Genomic DNA, 19,631 nt, shown 5'->3' with positions numbered 1-19,631 from the left:
AATAATAACCGACCTTTGGTTTTTACAGGATGGGGCAGGTTTACTGTTCGGAAACCTTTGCTTATTTCAGTGGCGGCATGGCTTTTCACGTATGGAGTTATAACTATCCAATATTTCCTCGCTGAATTGGGCTAAGTGTTCAACAAATTTTGGCGTTCACATATATGTAATGATATTTTAACCCTAATTTCAATTTAATTAATTTTCAAGATTTTATCTTAATTTAGCCCATAGTAACTTCATTCTAAAATATTCTCTTATTTCGTGATCCAATTCCACTGTCTCTACTTAATTAATTCAAGAGAAGCTTTGTTAAATTGTTGAATCAGCTAAAATCTAACTTTCCCACACTGCGTGAAGAGATAAAATACCGCTGATCAGGCAAATTCTTTTTTAAAATCTCCCTGTGTTTCCCCTACCTTGTCTACGCGTGTAACGAAAATCCCTATCGAAATCTCCTAATACATTAGCACTATGAAGAAAGTTTTTCTCTATCAAAATCATAGGTTATATAAGACTAGGGATAAAATGTATAAGAGTTTTTTTTTTCTCATTCCTTTTCTGTGTCGTTCTGTGTGCTCATCGCTTGTACATATGCTTGCTTCTTCAAAATGAAATAAAACGACGCCACGAAATTAAAAGTATCTTCACTGTCTTCAAACTGTTCTCTGCTTCACATAAAATAATGCTTACATATTAAAGAGCCGACAGGATTCGAATTTGTTACGTATATATTGTGTTTCATAAACTAAACTATCACTGCTTCATTCGTAAAATTTTCAATGCATTTTTTCATATAGTAATAATATAATTCGTCTTATGTATGTGGGAAAACTTCAATGCACTAAAGCTGATTCAACCCGTTGAATTTTAGATGGTACAACTGAAATGCTTTATTTTCTAAACGCAAGACGTGCTAGAAATATTTGCCATTTATAAACATCATCTTTCTAACATATATGAACAAACCAGTTATTTTACGCCTGTACAAGGATATATAATTATATCAGCAACTTATCTATTAAATTAAAATTCGGGGTCATACTCTGTTGAAGAAGCAACCACTCATTCAACTGCAACCAATGGGTTACAAAATCACACTATTGAAAAGTTCCCAAAAATTAAAAGGACTCTTTCACGCTTATTAAAATCGACAGGGAATCTTTCTGTGCTGTTTTATTTTTTTAATAAATAAATTAATTATGATTACTTACACGACAATTGTTTACTTATTGTTACAGCATTTTTATAATGTTTAGATATATAGAATAAGCCATTTAATATCGAAAATGTGTCGACTCCTGAATTGTAAAACGCACGTTAAAATTCATGTCCCATATTTTTAGGGAACATTACAATTTTTTACGTTTCTGTTAATGCAATGGATATTCCAAAAAATCCCGTAAAAATTTCTATCTCTTAAAATTATTTTATATATTTTTTTTAAAATTTCAATTTATGTATAAGTTTTAACAATTTCAAAATGTAACTCCACTGTTTTAAATGCACTCGGTCAAGCTTTAAGGTTTAATATATAGATTTTATAAATTTGGAGAATAAGTATATAATTTTTTAAAAAAATTTCAGCCTTCTCAATAAATATAAAATTGTATATAAGTGATAAATCTAGCGTAATTATTAAGGAATTTCTATAGTGTGAGACCACTGAAAAAAACACACCCTATTTTGAGGCTTCTATTAGAAAATATCTATTATTGCTGATAAAAACATAAATGCTTGTTGTTTAAAAAGAAAAAAAAACGTTATATACGAGAAACGCCAGTCTACATTGTGACACAAGAATAAATAGACGAAAATGTGTCCCTTCAGTGATTTTACTATGAGAATTTGAGAAGGATTTCTTTTACACGTGTCTACTTAAGAAAGGGAATCTTAGGTATCTTTCAAAGAATGTTGTAAGCGTTAGGGATTTTTATCTCTTCATTCGGAGTGTGAGAAAATGCTGCAACCATCAACTTTCTCGGGCGCATCATAAAAATAATTAAATAAAAAGTGGGTATTGGATCCGGAACTAAGAGAACATTTTAGTTGAGAACAAGTTAACATGCGCTAATTTAAGATAAAAATGTAGAAATTAAATGAGAGTTAGATTAGATTTTAAAATATCATTGCTTATAACGGATTTTTAAATATTAAAAATATATAAATATATATTTATTATATAATATACATTTAAATAGATAAAAAAAAGATAGTTTCTTTTCTATACTTTATTACTATCATTTCACTCAAAACATTTTTTATATTAAAGAATAAAGGGATATTAATTTCTTTTGATCTTTACGTCTATATAATAGAGGTTGAATACAACTGCATCCAAAAATTAAAATTTCGTTTTAAACAAGAACAAAAAACCGAAAACTTCGTTTTAATAAATATATTTTTCTGCTCTGTAAAAACATTTTAAAAACACTCGGATAACCTTCCTCATAGAGTAGTAGTTGGCATTACAGCAAATTTAGCGGCAGCTAATACAAGTATTGTTACGAACCTGTGATGCGGCTTCCCAGCATAGTTGGTTCCATAGGCGGTCCCGTAGCTTGGCGACCATTTGGCGACTTGGAGACGAATTTGGCGACTTTGGAGCCAAAATAGATTATACCCGAAACATCGAGAATTTTCCCGATCCGTCCAGTAGGAACCGAGTTACGCCTCAAACGTTTCTGATTGGTTGAGAGGTTTCTAGCCCCGCCTCCTGAGACCTATAAAAGGAGCTGCAGCTGCCGGGGAGTCGCGAACCAGTGGAGTCGAAGAGTAGTGGGAAGCGACAGAGTAGAGTCGTCGGGATCGACGGGGAAGAACGAGTCTGCTAGCGAGAGTGGTAGTCGTGAACCAGTGGAGTCGACGATGAAGAACTGGTCTTCCAGGGATAAGCGGAGCAGCGACGGAGTCAAGCTAGTGCTGAACTAAGCTGTGCGCTACTGTCTGCAGTAGAGTCTGTTGTATGCTGCACGTCTCGGCAGAAGATAATCGTCTTCTGTGCTGTATATAGTTGTCGTCTTTATGCTGTCCTGTGTGTCTTCGTGTAAATAAACGTCGTTGTTTCATTTTCTACTGCCACCTGCTGATTGAGCGTTCTCCATACCATATAACTCCCACTATCCAAACGAACCCGGAAATTTCGTAACAGCATTATTAAGATATACCATTATATAATTAGCATTTCTACAAAATATTCAGTGTATAAGTGAGCCATTAATTATATCATAAATAAAGTTGCATAACGCTATAATTCCAATGTATATGTAAATAATAATGAGTAACGAAATAATATTTTTAGTTTTTTTTTATAATGCATAATTGCTGCAATTATGTTATGTATTTAATTTGTAAGTTTCAAGAGTATTTTTAGAAGTTTTTAAAATTTTGTAGAAATCAGTATAATTTATCAGTATCAGATTTAAGAAGATCAGTCTGTCGAAACCCTTACGTCAATTTCCTGCTATTATAGAACAAATGAAATTGATTTTACTGTAATATTGGTAACATTCTCAATCCTATTGTATTCAAATGAAATTTCTATATGAGTTAACCAATATTTCTAAGGTTGAAATAGAGAAAAAAAAGTGTGCTTTTTTTTGTACATGTGCAGTATAAATTCATTCCCTAAAATTACTTATATTTTTTCGAATATTTGAAGATTTTAATGTAATGACTTAATAAAATTTTGCCATGTATGCAAGTTTCATTTAATTCTATTAAAAACGCTGCATTTTATGAGAAAAAAAGTCTGAATAAAATTTGGGATTTAAATACAGCTTTTTATTTTTATGAAAACGTATGCAAGTCTCGTCCAAACTATTGTTAAAAGTTCCAAATCATATTCTGCGAAACGGAATGATGTTGAGTCTTTTTCTGCTTCATAAATACATTTCTCATCTGTCCCGAAATGCTCTAAAAATCGAATTTTTAGGGTAAAAGCGAGTTCAAGTACATTTACAACATGGTTCAAATACATGCCTCTCTAGAGAAATTGTGAGAAATGCTTTAATTCTTAGTATCCGAATACTTTTGATAATGTATTGTCGATAAATCATCCAAAAATGTGACTTCAGGAGCATAATTCATTTTTTTTATAAAGATAAAAAAACAAGACAAAAAAATTTATTTATCAAAACCGAAAGAAGCAATTATATTTTAAAAAGCCACGATGAGATTTTATTTTTCAATTGTAATGGTAGATGGATAAACAATATTTATAAGTTTTATCGACGTCTATATGATTTTGAATATTATTTGAATTGAGGTTGCATTTTTATCCAATATTGATAAAAATATTAGATAAATTATTATTGATAAAATATTTAAAAGGAAATACATAGCCAAGCATTGTCTGAGAAAAATCCATTACCTTGATATGATCTTAAAATTTTACAATATTATAAGATACAAAACATTGCAAAAGATTTAAATAACTTTTTTTAACAAACATTTCTATTTGCAAATACATACGATCTTTTCTTCCAGGATAATTACAGAGGAAATGGAAATCGTTATAACTACTTCAATTGATGATTTTTGATAGTTTGTTGCACGTGCTCTCTTTATTCAGAAACTTAAAATGATTTTAAATTATACAGTATTCAAAAGAGTTTTCGAAGAAATAATAATTTGAGTTTTAGAATTTGTTAAAACTGTTTGATAATGAGATTACAGAAAGTAATGCAATAACAAGAAACTTCAGTGGAATATGAAAAGCCCACATTGTATTTTAATAAAAAATTTCTTCGGTGAAACGGGATAATGGTCATCTTATCTTTACGAATTCAATAAAAGTAATCCATTATTTTGTTGCGCAAGTTGTCTTGATGAAGGACGTTAATAAATGGAAACTTGTTATGGGTATCAGTAGGTTCCACTGAAGGTTTTAGATTTTAAAGCATAAAAATATGAATTGTGTAAAAAGTTCGATTTTTGTAGGAAAATACAATTTTATTTGTTATTTAGAATAGTACAAATCTTATAGACAACGTTGTGAGGACTGAAAAAGCTATGCCAGAATGTTCAAGTCCATGCGTGCCTTTTAAATCTAAACGTTTAAGAAAAAACAAGACATCGCGATTAAAAAGAAAATAGAAAATGTCTCACTGAAAAACAAAATGTTGATGAATCCCATCCTGTTTCTTTTTTTTATAAGTGGTCTGGATATTATTAAATACAAGAAAAAATGCGAAACATTTCTCGCTTTTGTACACCATGCTTTCTTGTTGGAATTCTTTATTTCCAGAATGTATTGCCTATCTCTAGCTTTCTATTTCTACGAACTTGGAAGTTTTCTTGAGGGAATTATCGCCATGATTTTGTGGTGGACTGTGCGAAAAAAGATGGAAAGATTGGCTGCTCTAATGGAACAATTCGAATTTCTTAAGAGACGAATGGGATTTAAAGAACAGAAGAAATGTACCAGAATATCGAAGATTGCAGCTGCAAGCATGATCTTTATGCTGTGTTTTTCGCCAGTCAGACGTATACTGCATTATCGGTTCAGTTCAAGAAAGAGGCAGCATTGCTTTCTCTTTTTATTTCGACACTGGTTACCAGCAAATTCTGCAGCGATTCCTGTAATTTACTTTGTACATGAATTAAGTACAGCGTACATTGAATCAATGCCAATGTGTGCTGTTTCTCTTTGCTATACCTTATTTTGTTACACATTCTCACTTTTCCTTCAATGTAATCATATCAATTCAACCTTTTGGACAAAGGCGTTTCTCCAAAATATTTTGCAAATATTTTGGGAAATCGAAGAGGTATTTTCTCCCTTAATATTAATTATATTTTCAATATTTTTTTGCAGAATGTTTAAAGTAATATTTTTGTTAGGATATATAGTAAAATATGGCCAGATATTGACATTCTTTGATTTTATAACGGATTTTCTGTGGCTTACATTGCCAATGATTGCTTTAGTAATTTCGGCGGATGGTATTCAGCAAAGAATAATTAATGTCCGTGATTCTTACCGATCAGCTGGCAACAATTTTCAGAAAGTGGTGGGTTTGAATTCCTTCAGCACCAGCGTTAATAACAACCGACCTCTGGTTCTTACAGGATGGGGCATGTTTATTGTTCGAAAACCTCTGCTTCTTTCAATGGCGACATGGCTTTTCACGTATGGAGTTATAACTACCCAATATTTCTTCGCTAATTCGGACTAAGTATCGTCATATTGTGTCTTCTTCTTGTGTACAGCTGACCACCCCGCATATTGCGTCTCTTGGATGTATGCTTGTTGTTCTTCATAAAAAAATAAACTGGAAAATGGAATTAACTTTTTATAACTTTACTTACATTCATATTTTAGTAGATGTATTTGAATTCTTTATTTTTTAAGCGTCAGACATACTGACAAAAGTCTCCACTCATTCCACTTTTCCAACTCTTCTGTTTCAGAAATCTAAAAACATCGTTTGTTCATCATATATTCAGGATTAAATACTTATATCAGCAATCTTTTCTAACTGGTTTAAATTTAAGAGTTAACTTATGGATCCAATCTAGTCTGCAACTAAATGGTTAAAAACTGAACCACAGAAATTTTCCCGAGAAATGCAAGACAAGGTCACTCACTGGTCTGGTGATTAACAGTAACCAAAGTAACTTTCAATTTTTTTTAGTTACGTTTTAATATTTATGATTATTTTATTTAAGAACCAAGTATTTACTGCCTAAAATAATTATAATATGTTAAGATAGATGAAACAGCCGTCTTATTTTAAAAACTGTATATTCTCCTGGATAAGAAAAATTATTCGAAAATCTGTGGCACATATTTATTATTATTATATAATAAAGAGAATAATATATTTGTACCATACAACTAACGGAATCTATGTTTTAAGAGCTCTACACAAATTACGCTTTACTAAGTGTTCTAAATTTCAAATTAAATGTAAATTTTAATAACGTACAGGGAAACATCACCTCTTGAATATATATATAACCCAGAATGAAATGTTAATCTATAATATTGAAAATATACAGATTTTATATAAGAGTAATTTTTTTATTTCTTTGAAGTCTCTGATAAATATAGGTAGGCATGTAGGTGACAAATCTAGTTTAATACTAATTTAAAGCAAAATTAAATGCAGAATACCTGAATGTTATGTATTATTATGAGAGTATCCATGCTTCTTAGCATTTGGAAAATCGTGTATGATATTTCCGCAATGGAAACAGGGGAGGCGCTAATTGTGGATAAGGGGGGGGATGCTTGACCCCCATATCGAGGATGATGTGTCCCATGCCCTTATTGTGACAAATTATATATTGAGAGGAAAAGTTTCTTCGAGTACACATTTTTGCGATATTTTCTCTATTATCAGCTTTTTTCATTTCACTAGCGATAGCAGATGATTTACTATGCATATGTATATAGCTAAGTAGAGGACTCCGTTAAGCATAAATGTCTTGGCACCACAGTCACCAACATTTTTTAAGTTTGAAGATATGGTGCTTTTTTTTAATAGTATCGCAGCAAATCAGAAGATTCAAAAATCAATATTTAGTATATGCGTCGTGTTTTTGCAAAGAAGCAAGATGCATTAAAACCATCTTTCAAAACTTACTGCTACACTGGAAACAGTACATTTCTAGAGTTGTTGACATATTTATGAGATTATGAGATGAACCGTTAAAAATTGCCTTTATCAACATACGTATGCGGCAGAAGTTCCAGTATATTTCAAACTGTTAAAAAATTTATGCAAAGTTCATTCGCTCGGAAGAAACTACAAAATCTTATGATCTTTGGAGTTCATAGTAACAAAACTAGAAATTTGATCTGCATTGCATAATAAAAAGGCTAACATCACTAAGATTTATTATCATCATGAGCTGGTTTATCGTATTTTTCAATAAAGCATGGCAAGTTTGTCATTTTGTGGCTATGTCTATTTTGTAATATATTTATTTAATACTGTTTAGAGGCCTCTTTATTGTAATGTCAAATTTACCACTAGAATTCTGTATTTCTTTTAAAAGGTGTACAGCCAGAATAATAGATTACACATGTAAAAAAAATCTTCTAAGGATTCTGACAAGATATTTTTACATCCTATTCACGTAATGAGCTAAAATAAAGATATGGCCAAAGTTTGAAAGAATCATCAGTAACTCCCCCCCCCCCTCTGCCAGGCAGGGCCCGCCCAATCTAGCAAGTCATTATCTTTGTCACCTGACTCTACTGCTAATTCTGAGTTGAAAGTTTTCTACAGAATAGCCTCTTAAAATGTTGTCAACGATAAAGTTTGTTATCGAAGAAAACTCCATAGATATAGCGGGTTTATCGGTTGTGAAATTTTTCTGCGGGGAGCGGGGGAAGATGCTTAAAATCCGATGAAGTTTTTATTATTATTATTTATTTCGAATATTTTGAAAAAAAATGTAATACTGGAATTTTTAGATTTCTAACAATAAATTACTAATAATTTGAATAATTAAGTTTCCAATAATTCGAATCAAAATATGCTCTTCTCTGAAGCAAAGAAATTGACCAGTATATTTGCATAAAGAAAAAGTAGAAAGTATTTTTACTAGTAGAAAAAGTTGCTAGTAGAAAGTTTTTTTTACAATTTCCCCCTTTCATTGAAAAGAAAAGTATAGGTTTCTGACATAAAGCATCATTTAATAATAGCACATTTGTATATGTAAGTCTTTTTTAATTACTTTCAATTAAAACTTGAACACTGATACTTATGACATCGCAAAATGTTCATAGATAACTAATTAATAACGGAAGAATTACATTTCAAATAAGAAGAATTGTAATCTTTGATTTTGATTTAGAAATGAATATAATTTGCTGCAAAATTATGATTTTATATTAATGAATTAAGATTCGTGGTAAACTTACGATAGAAATGAGCATTTTTAAAGGTAAGGTTTTCAATCTGATGGCATCTTCTGTACCGGTGGTGGGGAAAATTACTTCTGATTATACAAATAATCTCTTCTAAGAAAAAAAAATGAATAGATTATTTTTTCCATATTTTTATATACGTATTTTTAGTAAAAGTATCAATAAAAATAATGATATTCTTTGACTTTCTGGTATAAAATGGATTTTTGGGTCTCTTAATTTTAATAAAAAGGATTATAATAATAATATAATAGATTGGAATATAATAATCGAATTAATTATTTTTATTTTGAATGAGGGATGAAAAATAGGGTAAAAAAACACAGCCTGTTAACCTATGTATATATTATTTTCACATGAATAAATTTTTTTAATGTTTTTATACTTTATTTATTAATGATGCACTTCAATTAAATTAATACATGTACTTTAAATATTATTTATTAATGAAAAGGAAGATAATGTTAAAATTTTTCAGATATCTACTTTTTTATCAGCAAAAACACAAATAATGTGAATTATAAAATAAACGTCAATTTGATCTCGAATTTTTCTTAAAGGGCTGAGGAAATAACATATATAGTTAGAATGGAACTATTCTATTACTCAAAAAAAATTCGAATAATAACTATTTTCGCAGCAAGTTTTACTTTCGTTAAAAACAACCGCAACTTTCACCATTACTTCTAACATTCCATTGAAATAGTTTGTTTTTAAACCTTATTTTTAAAAAAATAAATTTCTTATAGCTACTTTTTTTTACATCAAATATTATCGAATCCTATGCCACTGTAACAAATCTACGTTGTTTTTTTTTAAATATTTATAATGTAATAAAAGCAACAAAATTTTATCTTTTCTCAAAATCTGTACCTTCTTTGTTATGCAGGATATTATTGGAATTTTAATCCTTGGGATATAAGTTACGACGGATTCTTCTGTTAGATATTAAGATCATTTTGGTTAAAAGCAAAGTTTATTACAAATATTTTAAATTCCATTTACTGAAAAAATACCTGCTAATGTTTAGATAAAAATAATAGTAGAGTTATATCCCAAACTAAAAGAATTGTAATTCCTTGATTTTGAATTAAATTTAATATAACCGGCACAAAATTATGTTATATTAATGAATTAAGATTCTATTCAAATTTATCATAGAATTTAGTAATATTTAACAGAATTTTTTAATTAAATTAAATAAGCAAATAATTAAATAATAAAATAGAAAATTTTAAAGGCACTGTAATGACATCAAAGTTTTTCCACTGACATCACATTGAAAGTTCATGAATGCATTAGGTAGAAGAGGTGCAAGATTATTAAAATGGTAAGGTTTCAATGTTCACCACAAATATATGCTAAAAATAATTTTCTATAAAGATCATAAACATCAAATTAAATGCAAAAGTTTTAACAGAAATTATACTCAATCAATAATCTTGGTGAACTAAAAGATCGTGAAACGACTGGTTAAAAGTAATTCAATTATGTGTCAAAGATTTAGTGAAACACATTGCCAACCTACCTTAACCATAAAACTTATTACTGTCAATATTCAGTATTGATTTTTCAGCACACGTCCTCTTGATATGATCATATTAAGAAAGCAGGTACAATGTTGGTTGATTTGTGTCAACAAATCAAACAGGAAGAAGCAGGTACCAGCAAGTCTTACCATTCTCTTTTCATATTCCGGTCTATCAAACCAATAATTGTGGTGTATATTTTTGGTTACGGGATCATAAAGATTTAAAAAAAATATCTGTAAGTTAACACTTCAATATAATGCTTTTATTCACTTAATACAAAATTTAGATTTGGTTCAGTTATATAAATGTCTCACTTTGTAACAACTCGAGAACTATTTTCGTAATTTTGACTAAGGCATATAATTTAGAGTCCTCACCAGATGAAAGTATACTTTGCTTGATGAATATGTATCGTGTCTCCAAACTTAATATACTTCAGATCTAAAGGCACAGCGATTTGTCCCACGGGATAAGATCTCAAATCCTAGAACCGTTTATATGAAATCAAGACTATCTAGAAGGCATTCTGGACCCAATACTGGAAGTATTACATTTTAATGTAGCAAAGGAAGATGACAGGCATAATTTTTTGCTCCCTTCCCAATAAACAACGACGTCATCTTCATGTTAAGTCCAAGACTGATTTTTGAAATATCTAAAATATCTCTCCAGCACATACAGATATCTCAAATGTGGTGTTTACAGTTTAAAAGATATAATGTTAAGCGAAATAGAAAATCAATAAAATTGACTCAGTGTGAATTTGCCAAAATTTAATTAAAAAACAATTTGATGTGGCAATGAAATAGAAATAAACATTTTGCAGCTATAATATTTGTAATCTTTAAGAATACAGAAGTAAGAAAATTTTTTTATTATTATTACACTTTAGAATTAATAATTTTTCCAATTGTAATGCTTATATATGTATTTAAAATCATCTTTTGTAACATTATATGAACGAAAGATTCACAAAAATATTTTATCAAAGTTTATAATGTTTCAATTTTTTTACGAATTTTCAGCTCTCTGCGACACCTCGAGATATTGCTATATTGCAACCAGAATTTTTTGAAAATTCTTTTTGAACTTAAAAGCTAACTTTTCTCCACTATTACCAAACTTAAATCTAAGAAAAACTTTTAAAGGCCCTTTTTTAAAAATTTCCATTTTTTTTTTCAATTTTTTAAACAAATTTTAAGCTTTTTGCGGCACCTTAAGTTTTTTGCGGTAATATAGCAACCAAATTTTAAAAAAAATTGTTTTTGAACCTAAAAGGCAGTTTTTCAGCACTGTTACCAAACTGAAATCTTTAAAAAAAAGTAAAGCCATTTTCGTTTTCCACTCTAATGCACATATTGGAACTGTAAAGAAACACGCTCTTACAACTGATAACAAACACTGTGGCCTTAGCAATACGTTAAATGTAGTCCTAGTTTGAATAACGAATTAGACTCTTCATCACTTAGACAAAACAAATGCAAGTCTCTGTCGTCAAATGTTCCCAAGGATTAATAAATAATCTGCTTCATTATTTATGCAGTTACTGATAAGAGATCACCGCAGAATAAATTAAATATGAGAATATTTTTAATAAATAAGCAATATTTGACTGTTCTAGTTCCTTGCTTTAGGAATGTATTCGCTCTCTTTCAGTTTTGTAGGCTTGTGATTCGAAAAGTTAAAAAGACTGTTCATTGCTACCTGATAGAAGGTCCTATGGACATGACATAGGGATCCAATTGGATTTTTTTTTTCATTATTTGGAAAAATTTATAAGGATAATCACTTAATACTGCTGCTGAAACAATATAAAGAATAATTGTTTCTTTTTTCTCTAGATCTGCATTTAATATCAAATTCCTTTTGAAAAAATGATTTCTGCTAACACATACTAATATAAAAAGGTTTCCACTATTACAAAAAGTAATTTAAAATATATAATTACGTAATAGAAAGATGGATTGATTTAATCTTATTTCGAGAATAATATGAAAAAATATCCAGTGAATTTAAAAAAAGAACAGAATATGTAAAAGGATAAGCAAACTATGTGTTTATGAACGCCACGAAGAATAATCGAAAACAAAAGAAGACTATTCAAAAAAAATTTTAAGAGAAAATTACAAAACACAAATATTAAAATTTGCAAAGGTATATAAAAGGTAAAGGTATATAAGGACATCCAAGAAAATTGGGATTCAAAAATTTTATTTCTTTAAGTAAAATTCCTGATTTAACTACTTATTCTAAATCAGTAATGCTTAGAATAGAGAGAAATATTAGAAGAAAAAAAATAAATGAACATTGATTGATTCGTGAACATCGTGGTTCATCCAACACGGTGAATCTAACAAATTAATAATGAAACTAAATAATCCAATCAGATAAAAACAATCATTAAAAAATTCAAAAAGCATATTAAAATTAAGTAAGTGCTATAGTGAATTATATCAATAAAGATTTTAGTAGTTATTTCTGCCCATCATATTCTTTGCAATTTGTAGCAAATGCGAAAAAATTTTTTGAAGGATTAAATAAGATTTGCTTTTTACAAGGAAATAATAAATCAATCCGCCCTAGTTTTCGAAAAAATTAGGAAATAGTTTCTTTAGTTTTTTTTTTCTTACATTCTTTACTTGAGATTTTTGTGCAGATCGTGCTTTTTAAGTTGATATCTACATTGTTTTGATTTTTGGTATATCCCAGCCTGAACCATCCTTCCTGAACAACAGATATAATCCAAATGATCCTTAATAATCCTTTATCATTAATACTGAAATTTTAATTTCAGCATTAATGATCCTTGATCATAATTACTGAAATTTTAAATTTCAGTATTGATAAACAAAGAGACAATGCCAATAACCCTGAGATCACATTTAATAAATATAGCATATAGTGAAGCATAAAATATGTATTAGACTCTAAATAATCTGGCAGATATCAAACAAGAGGAACGCTGTATTAACGAAATCGCCGGATTAATAGAAATACGATTAAAGAAAGTCATTTTAACAGCAAATATTGCATAAACATATTTATGGCACAATCTATTTAAAATATCTCCTAAATTATACATATTTATTATCTTATTACAAATTATTTCAATATTATGTAATATATAATAAATATTACAAGATATAACTCAAAATCCTAATGTCTGTATCAAGGCAAGATCATATAAATCCATATACATTAACAATATTTTTTCTTTTAACATTCCTAATTCGCTTTTCAAAAACATTGGAGTAAAATAGCAGCAGATTGGAATAGTTCTGGACTTTTGAGAAACTATTTAACTATAAAATCAATTGAACACTTCGTTTATGGTCATATAAAAACAAATGAATTTTATTCCAAAATAAATGATATTTCATACATCAAAAATTTAAATTTACCTCTTTTGCCCTAGGCCAAAAAAGATGATATCGAATACCTGCGGTATCATTTTGTTGCTCTTTTGCTTATGTTCTCTGGCAACATGCAGAACCACTTGGACCAACCAGACGGTGGAGAGACCAGTTCTGGTGGGAGCTTTCAACATCCAGAATCTCGGCGTCAGCAAGATGAGCAACAAGACTGTGATGGACATTGTGAAAAAAGTAAGTTCCATCTCCTGTAAGTGGATCATTTCACTTTTTAAGCCCTTGAAGTGTCTAGATTTCTAAAATGAAAATTTTTTTGTCACACGAAATTGTAGGAAATGAGCCTTGGAAAATTTAAATAAAGTTATCAATGACTTCATAAAGTTGCAGTAAATTTTAATCATTTATAAACGGGAAATGATAGTTTACGATGGTATATAAGCAAGGCATTTGATGTCTGTTCAGTAAAATTTTAATCGATTATTGACTTTGTTTCAATCCGAAAATCATATGAAATATGAAATCAGAAATTAGAAAGTAGTGATATAGCATGGCTCTGATTTGTTGGCGATATATCTTGTTTTTTCTGACTAGTTTCTTCTTACTAGTTGGCGATATTTCAGACAGAAGAATGAGAAGGAAACAGTATAAAACAAAGAAATAAGCGTGTCGAAATAATATAGTTGAAATAAATGCGATTTTGTTAAACTCGTCATATTTCTTTTTCTACTAATCATGACCGATAATCTTCAATCGATTGCACTTTTTTTTTTGATGGAATGAAACGCAGTCAAATCCTGCCAAATTTGATTTACGTCCATCTCCTTATTTATCAAAAAAGTCTGATATCACATAATTCTTATGTCAAATCCACAAACATCCAACCGTCTGAATCAGGCCATATTAAAAAAGGTGTTTAAATGAAAAAAATAACAACTGTTTATATTCAATGATTACGCGTACACGGCAATATGTTACTCTTACCAACGATTACCAAAGACAATCCAAGCTGAAATATGGAGAAAAAGTAGCGTGTTGTTGCATTAGGCTCCATTAAACAATTGTATATAAGGCACTCAGAGAGAGACAGTATTGTAATTCTCAAAAAAATTCAAGCTCAAAATTTTGACACATTTTGATTTTTTTAGATCTTACTTAAAAAAAAAAGATATTTTGTAAGTGAAAACATTGTGGAATTTACACCAGAATTGTAGATTTGTGTTAAAACCATCGATTGAAAGACGATTTGTGATGTTTCTCCAAAATGTTTTACTGTCTTTATTTTATTATGAGGATTTCTTATCTACCAAAATTAGTATGCTTTCTGCCAATGACTCCTTAATGATAAAGCAATTTATGTAAGTATATTTAGTTACTAGGAATGCTTTTTCAATGATTGCATTGAATTACACACAGACATTTATTTCATTTGATTACATACCAACTTTATTAAAATATTAAAAATCAAAAATGTCGGGAAAAAATATAAAAATCGAACAGACATACTTAAATATCATTTTTTAAGGTAAAAGATGATTTTTGCCAGGGGAAGAGGTAAATGTGAAGATATAAGATTATTTGTGCGAATTATTTATTAATATTTATACATTAGACACGTATTTATATGTGTAACATGATTACAGCCATTTTTGACTACACATAATTAGTAACTTTTTTTAAATGTGATGTTGAATTCGAAGAAAGGCAAACGTGCATTTTTATTCCTATGTATGATAAATCATAAATCATATCATTAAAAATATATTTTGATTTTTGAATCGACGTCTTAATGAAAACTGAATTGCATGTGCATGGTAAATATTTTTTAAGCGATAAAGTTTGAATCTATTTGATAAAAATTCATGAGAATGAATTCAATGATTTTCTTTAAAAACATATTCTCTTTCAGTTTTCTTACAAGCAAGCATTTATTTAATTTGCACACATTCGTTTTAAAATTCGTGAGGTTGCTTGTAGAAAATGAATTAATTATCACCAAATTAGACTAAAATCCCATTTCACATCTTGGGAGTTCTTCTATTAATAAAAGCTCCATTAGGCATCTATTGCCCAACTCAATAGTTCAAAAGTAAATTTCATTTTCATCTGTCAATGAATTTTTGACTTAAGTCGATATATTTCAATCGTAAGATGAAAATATGTATAACGCTTATACAAATGTTATTTTATTCAATTAATCAAAAATCAAAATTTTTTCCATATTTTCACTTTCAGATCCTTTTAAGGTATGATTTGGTTCTGATACAAGAAATAGTTACCACCCAAGAGGAACTAATGGAAAATCTTGTAAAAGATCTAAACAAGTAAGTGTTTCCTCAATAAAATTTGTAGTTTGTCAACAGACTTTCTCAAAGAGCAAAGTCAACGCAAACTATTGATGCAATAACAATCATCTTTCCATTTTACGTCGAGTTAATTATCCATCTGCTGTTCCTTTAGAGCTTTTGTAAACAGATATGAACAACAAATCGTGCCATTTCTCTACTTAGAGGTAGTTTTTGAGAGTTAAAATATAAATAAAAAAATTGTCTCTGAAAAGGATGAATTCTTTAATATTTCAATAAAAATTAAAACAATTTCTTAACAGTATGGCTAACAGACAGATAATGAGCATAACAGCCAATCACAATAATTTCTGTTTATACGGTTTAGTTCTTCTGGTAACGGGGTGACTGATTGTAATTTTAAAAAAGTATGGTCAACATAAAAATAGCAACAATTAAATAAATGTTCAAGTTTTCCAAAAGAAACTAAAGAAATTTTATGTAAAATGTTGAAAGATGTAACTAATTCGGTAAATCAATGGATAATTTACTCAAGCGATGCAATACATATCTGCAATGCAACTTCTCACATTCTCGTATGAATTTTATAAAGCAAAAGTAACTATAATTAACAAACATACCAATAGAGCTGAAGATTTCCATTCAACTTCTAACTTCTGGCTTAAAAAACAAAGGCTATTGTATTACTTTATCGTCCGTTTTGTATGAGTTTGTTCATTCAAAAACTCAATAAGCTAGAAGGACGATATCTGAAAGAATTCAATGCATCAAAAAAGTAGCTTTTTTTAAAATCAAATTTTAGATGACACTTGTCTCCGGGGAATCTGTTCTGTTTTCCCTTCTGCGCAAGTATACATATGCTCTTAACCATCTCAAGCTTGATAAGATCTATCAAACCACCAGAATTTTAAATGTGTATCGCATCTTAAATTAGCAGATTATTAGCAGATTTTTGGTCTATTCGTGAACATGTGAACGTAACAAATCGAAAACGCAAATATTTGGATGAATGAAATTTAGCATATTTTCTTGTTTTCAAAATTGCTATGCATCCAAATGATCAAAGAGAAGACGCCCAAACTATATTTGGGCGTCTTCTCTTTGATCCATAATTGGGCGTCTTATCTTTACTTCCATAATATGAAGAGTTTTGTGTTTCTCACTATACTATGAAACACAAAACTCTTCGTATTATGGAAGTAAATGAAGAAGTCGAAGGGAGAATTACTCCCTCTAGTAAAGATAGAATATCTTAACATCCCCTAAGACGCATCTGAGCTCATAAGCTCATAATCTTTTTGTTTTAACGCAATAGCTGCAAATGTTGCATATGATCGGAAAATAAATGTAATGAGATTTACTGTAACACTGAAATGAAATATGGGATATTTTGCAAATACTATTTCATATTTTTTGTTCAGGCATATTCAGATTGTTCAAGAAATTTTAACGTTTTTATGCTGGTCTGACATAAACCAATTTTCAAAAAAACTATCTAAATAAATCAATGATCGATGTAAATTGTGACACAATCATTAATAATTATAATTTAATAACAGTTATTCTTATAACACTCACGGGGGATTTCATGACATAATAGTTAATCATGATCATTTGGATATTTGTCCTTTCTTAATAAGGGGCAATAATTTGACAAAAACAGAATTATTATATATGAAAATATCCCAAGACGCCTGTTATGTTGTATAAACGAAAATTATCATGTAACAAATTACTTTGACCAATGTTAATTTTACAATTTATTTTTTTTACACAGCTCTCATAGTTTCATATACCGTAATCTAAAAAAATCTTTTCATACAGAAGTTTTGAAGAGCATATAGAAGCTCCAAATGTTAACTGATTTACTCAAAGATCAAGCAGTACTTACTCTAAATTTTTGTCTTGTAAATTTTAATTGCATGCGCAAATAACTCATTATTAATTACTTATGCTACTTCCCTTGGTCATTGCCGTACCATTTCATCACCATATGAACTGCTTATATTGGTGAAGTGCATATTTTGAATTATTTTGAGTTATAATTTAGTAACCTTAAAAATTATGCTTCTGTGGTTCTTGTTGAGAAAGTGTTAACTTTCCTACTCTAGACGCATGATTCTGCGCGATGCATCAGGTTTAGGCTTCTTGATTTCTATATTAAAAAAAAATACCTATACAATAATTAGAAGCCAAATATAATTTTTTGAGAGTAATTAACTTACATTTTATTGGTCTCGGGGCTTTGATATGCACGCTTTATTCAGTGAATAATTGTTCAACTTTAGAATACAAAGGATTGAAATATAACATAAGTCTTCCCCCAGAAAATCAGGTTTGAGAGAGCGATTATAATTTAATCAAGTCAGAATTCTATTCACTACTTTTGCCATGAATAATAAATTCTTCGAATTGTAGTACTTGTCGGCTGTAACGGCGACCAAAACGCGCCAAGAAAAAATTTCGCCAATTTGGAGATTTTAATCGTCAAACTATATAACATGTGAATTTGCATGTTCAAAATTTTCATGATATATACTAATGCAGTTAAGTATACTTTTATAATTTGACGAAATTTTTTTCTTGGCGCTTTTTTGTCACTGTTACAACTGAATTGTACCATAATTGTTTTGTGTTATTAAATAAATAAAAGAAATTTTTATTCCAGATTGCATCGTCAAAAAGATTCTAAATACTTGATGCAGATCAGTGAAAGAGTGGGAAGAGGCAATATAAAAGAGCAATATGCTTATATCTACAGGTGAGTTCTCCCAACTAGGTTTAAAAAATTTCGATCATTGGCTTACATTAAAATAGGAAGAGAGGGCGCCGTAACTTGGAGGAGTAAGACCTTGGCTTTGGAGATTTCTAGGTTTGAAATCCGATCCGCAAAAAATCCACCAGCTTGTGAATCTGAAACATATTACTTCTGAAGTATGGATCAAATGTCCTGCCATTAGTGGGATATGTTAGTTAGGAGACGCTGATTCTAACTTAGATGCTGCCATGGCTGTCTGACCAAGATTCCAGTAACGAAATTTAATCCAAAATAGTCCTGCATTTCTTCAAAAAATGGGCACTGATATAGTTATAATAAATTATACCGAGATGTTGCAAGTTATTACCAGGTTGAAAGAATATATAAAATGCATGAATTATTTTTCAGTCTTTATGTGACTAAATTAGACTTGTTTCTTAAATTCGATTTCTTAATATATTGGCCCTCTTTTAATTCATCTTCCTAATTGTTCCCCCTCCCCTTCCATTTTTTGCGTGATTGTCGTCTTTGCTATAAGCTGGTTTGCCGGAAATATTGGTTAGATTTAATTTCAGTTACATCTTTTATATATATAACTTCCTGCCAATGATGCCATTAAATATCAAGTATTAAATTTATATTGCTGCAGTTTTCTTGCATATGTTCTATTCATTGTTCATATGAGCCTTTTTAAAGGGATTAACCTCGTGAGTCATGGCACTATTAAAAACGTAAATGTTCGATTCATTTACCTTCTGCCGTATCGTAACATCACTTTTTATT

The 19,631-nt window shown here is 29.6% G+C and overlaps 1 protein-coding gene across 1 annotated transcript in view; it reads left to right on the top strand.

Moving 5' to 3' along the window:
• Positions 1–19,631, top strand: part of LOC129966889 (deoxyribonuclease-1-like) — a 40,233-nt gene that overhangs the window by 8,557 nt on the left and 12,045 nt on the right. The window contains exons 2-4 of the mRNA XM_056081498.1: positions 13,832–14,021; positions 16,020–16,108; positions 18,759–18,851. Of these exons, the coding sequence (XP_055937473.1) occupies positions 13,842–14,021; positions 16,020–16,108; positions 18,759–18,851 (362 nt within the window). The 5' untranslated portion in view covers positions 13,832–13,841. The remainder of the gene's footprint in view (positions 1–13,831; positions 14,022–16,019; positions 16,109–18,758; positions 18,852–19,631) is intronic.

This window comes from Argiope bruennichi, chromosome 4 (genome assembly GCF_947563725.1).
Source record: "Argiope bruennichi chromosome 4, qqArgBrue1.1, whole genome shotgun sequence".
Lineage (NCBI taxonomy): Eukaryota > Metazoa > Arthropoda > Arachnida > Araneae > Araneidae > Argiope > Argiope bruennichi.
The sequence above is the reverse complement of the archived record's forward strand: the minus strand, read 5'-3'. Positions and strand labels throughout refer to the sequence as shown.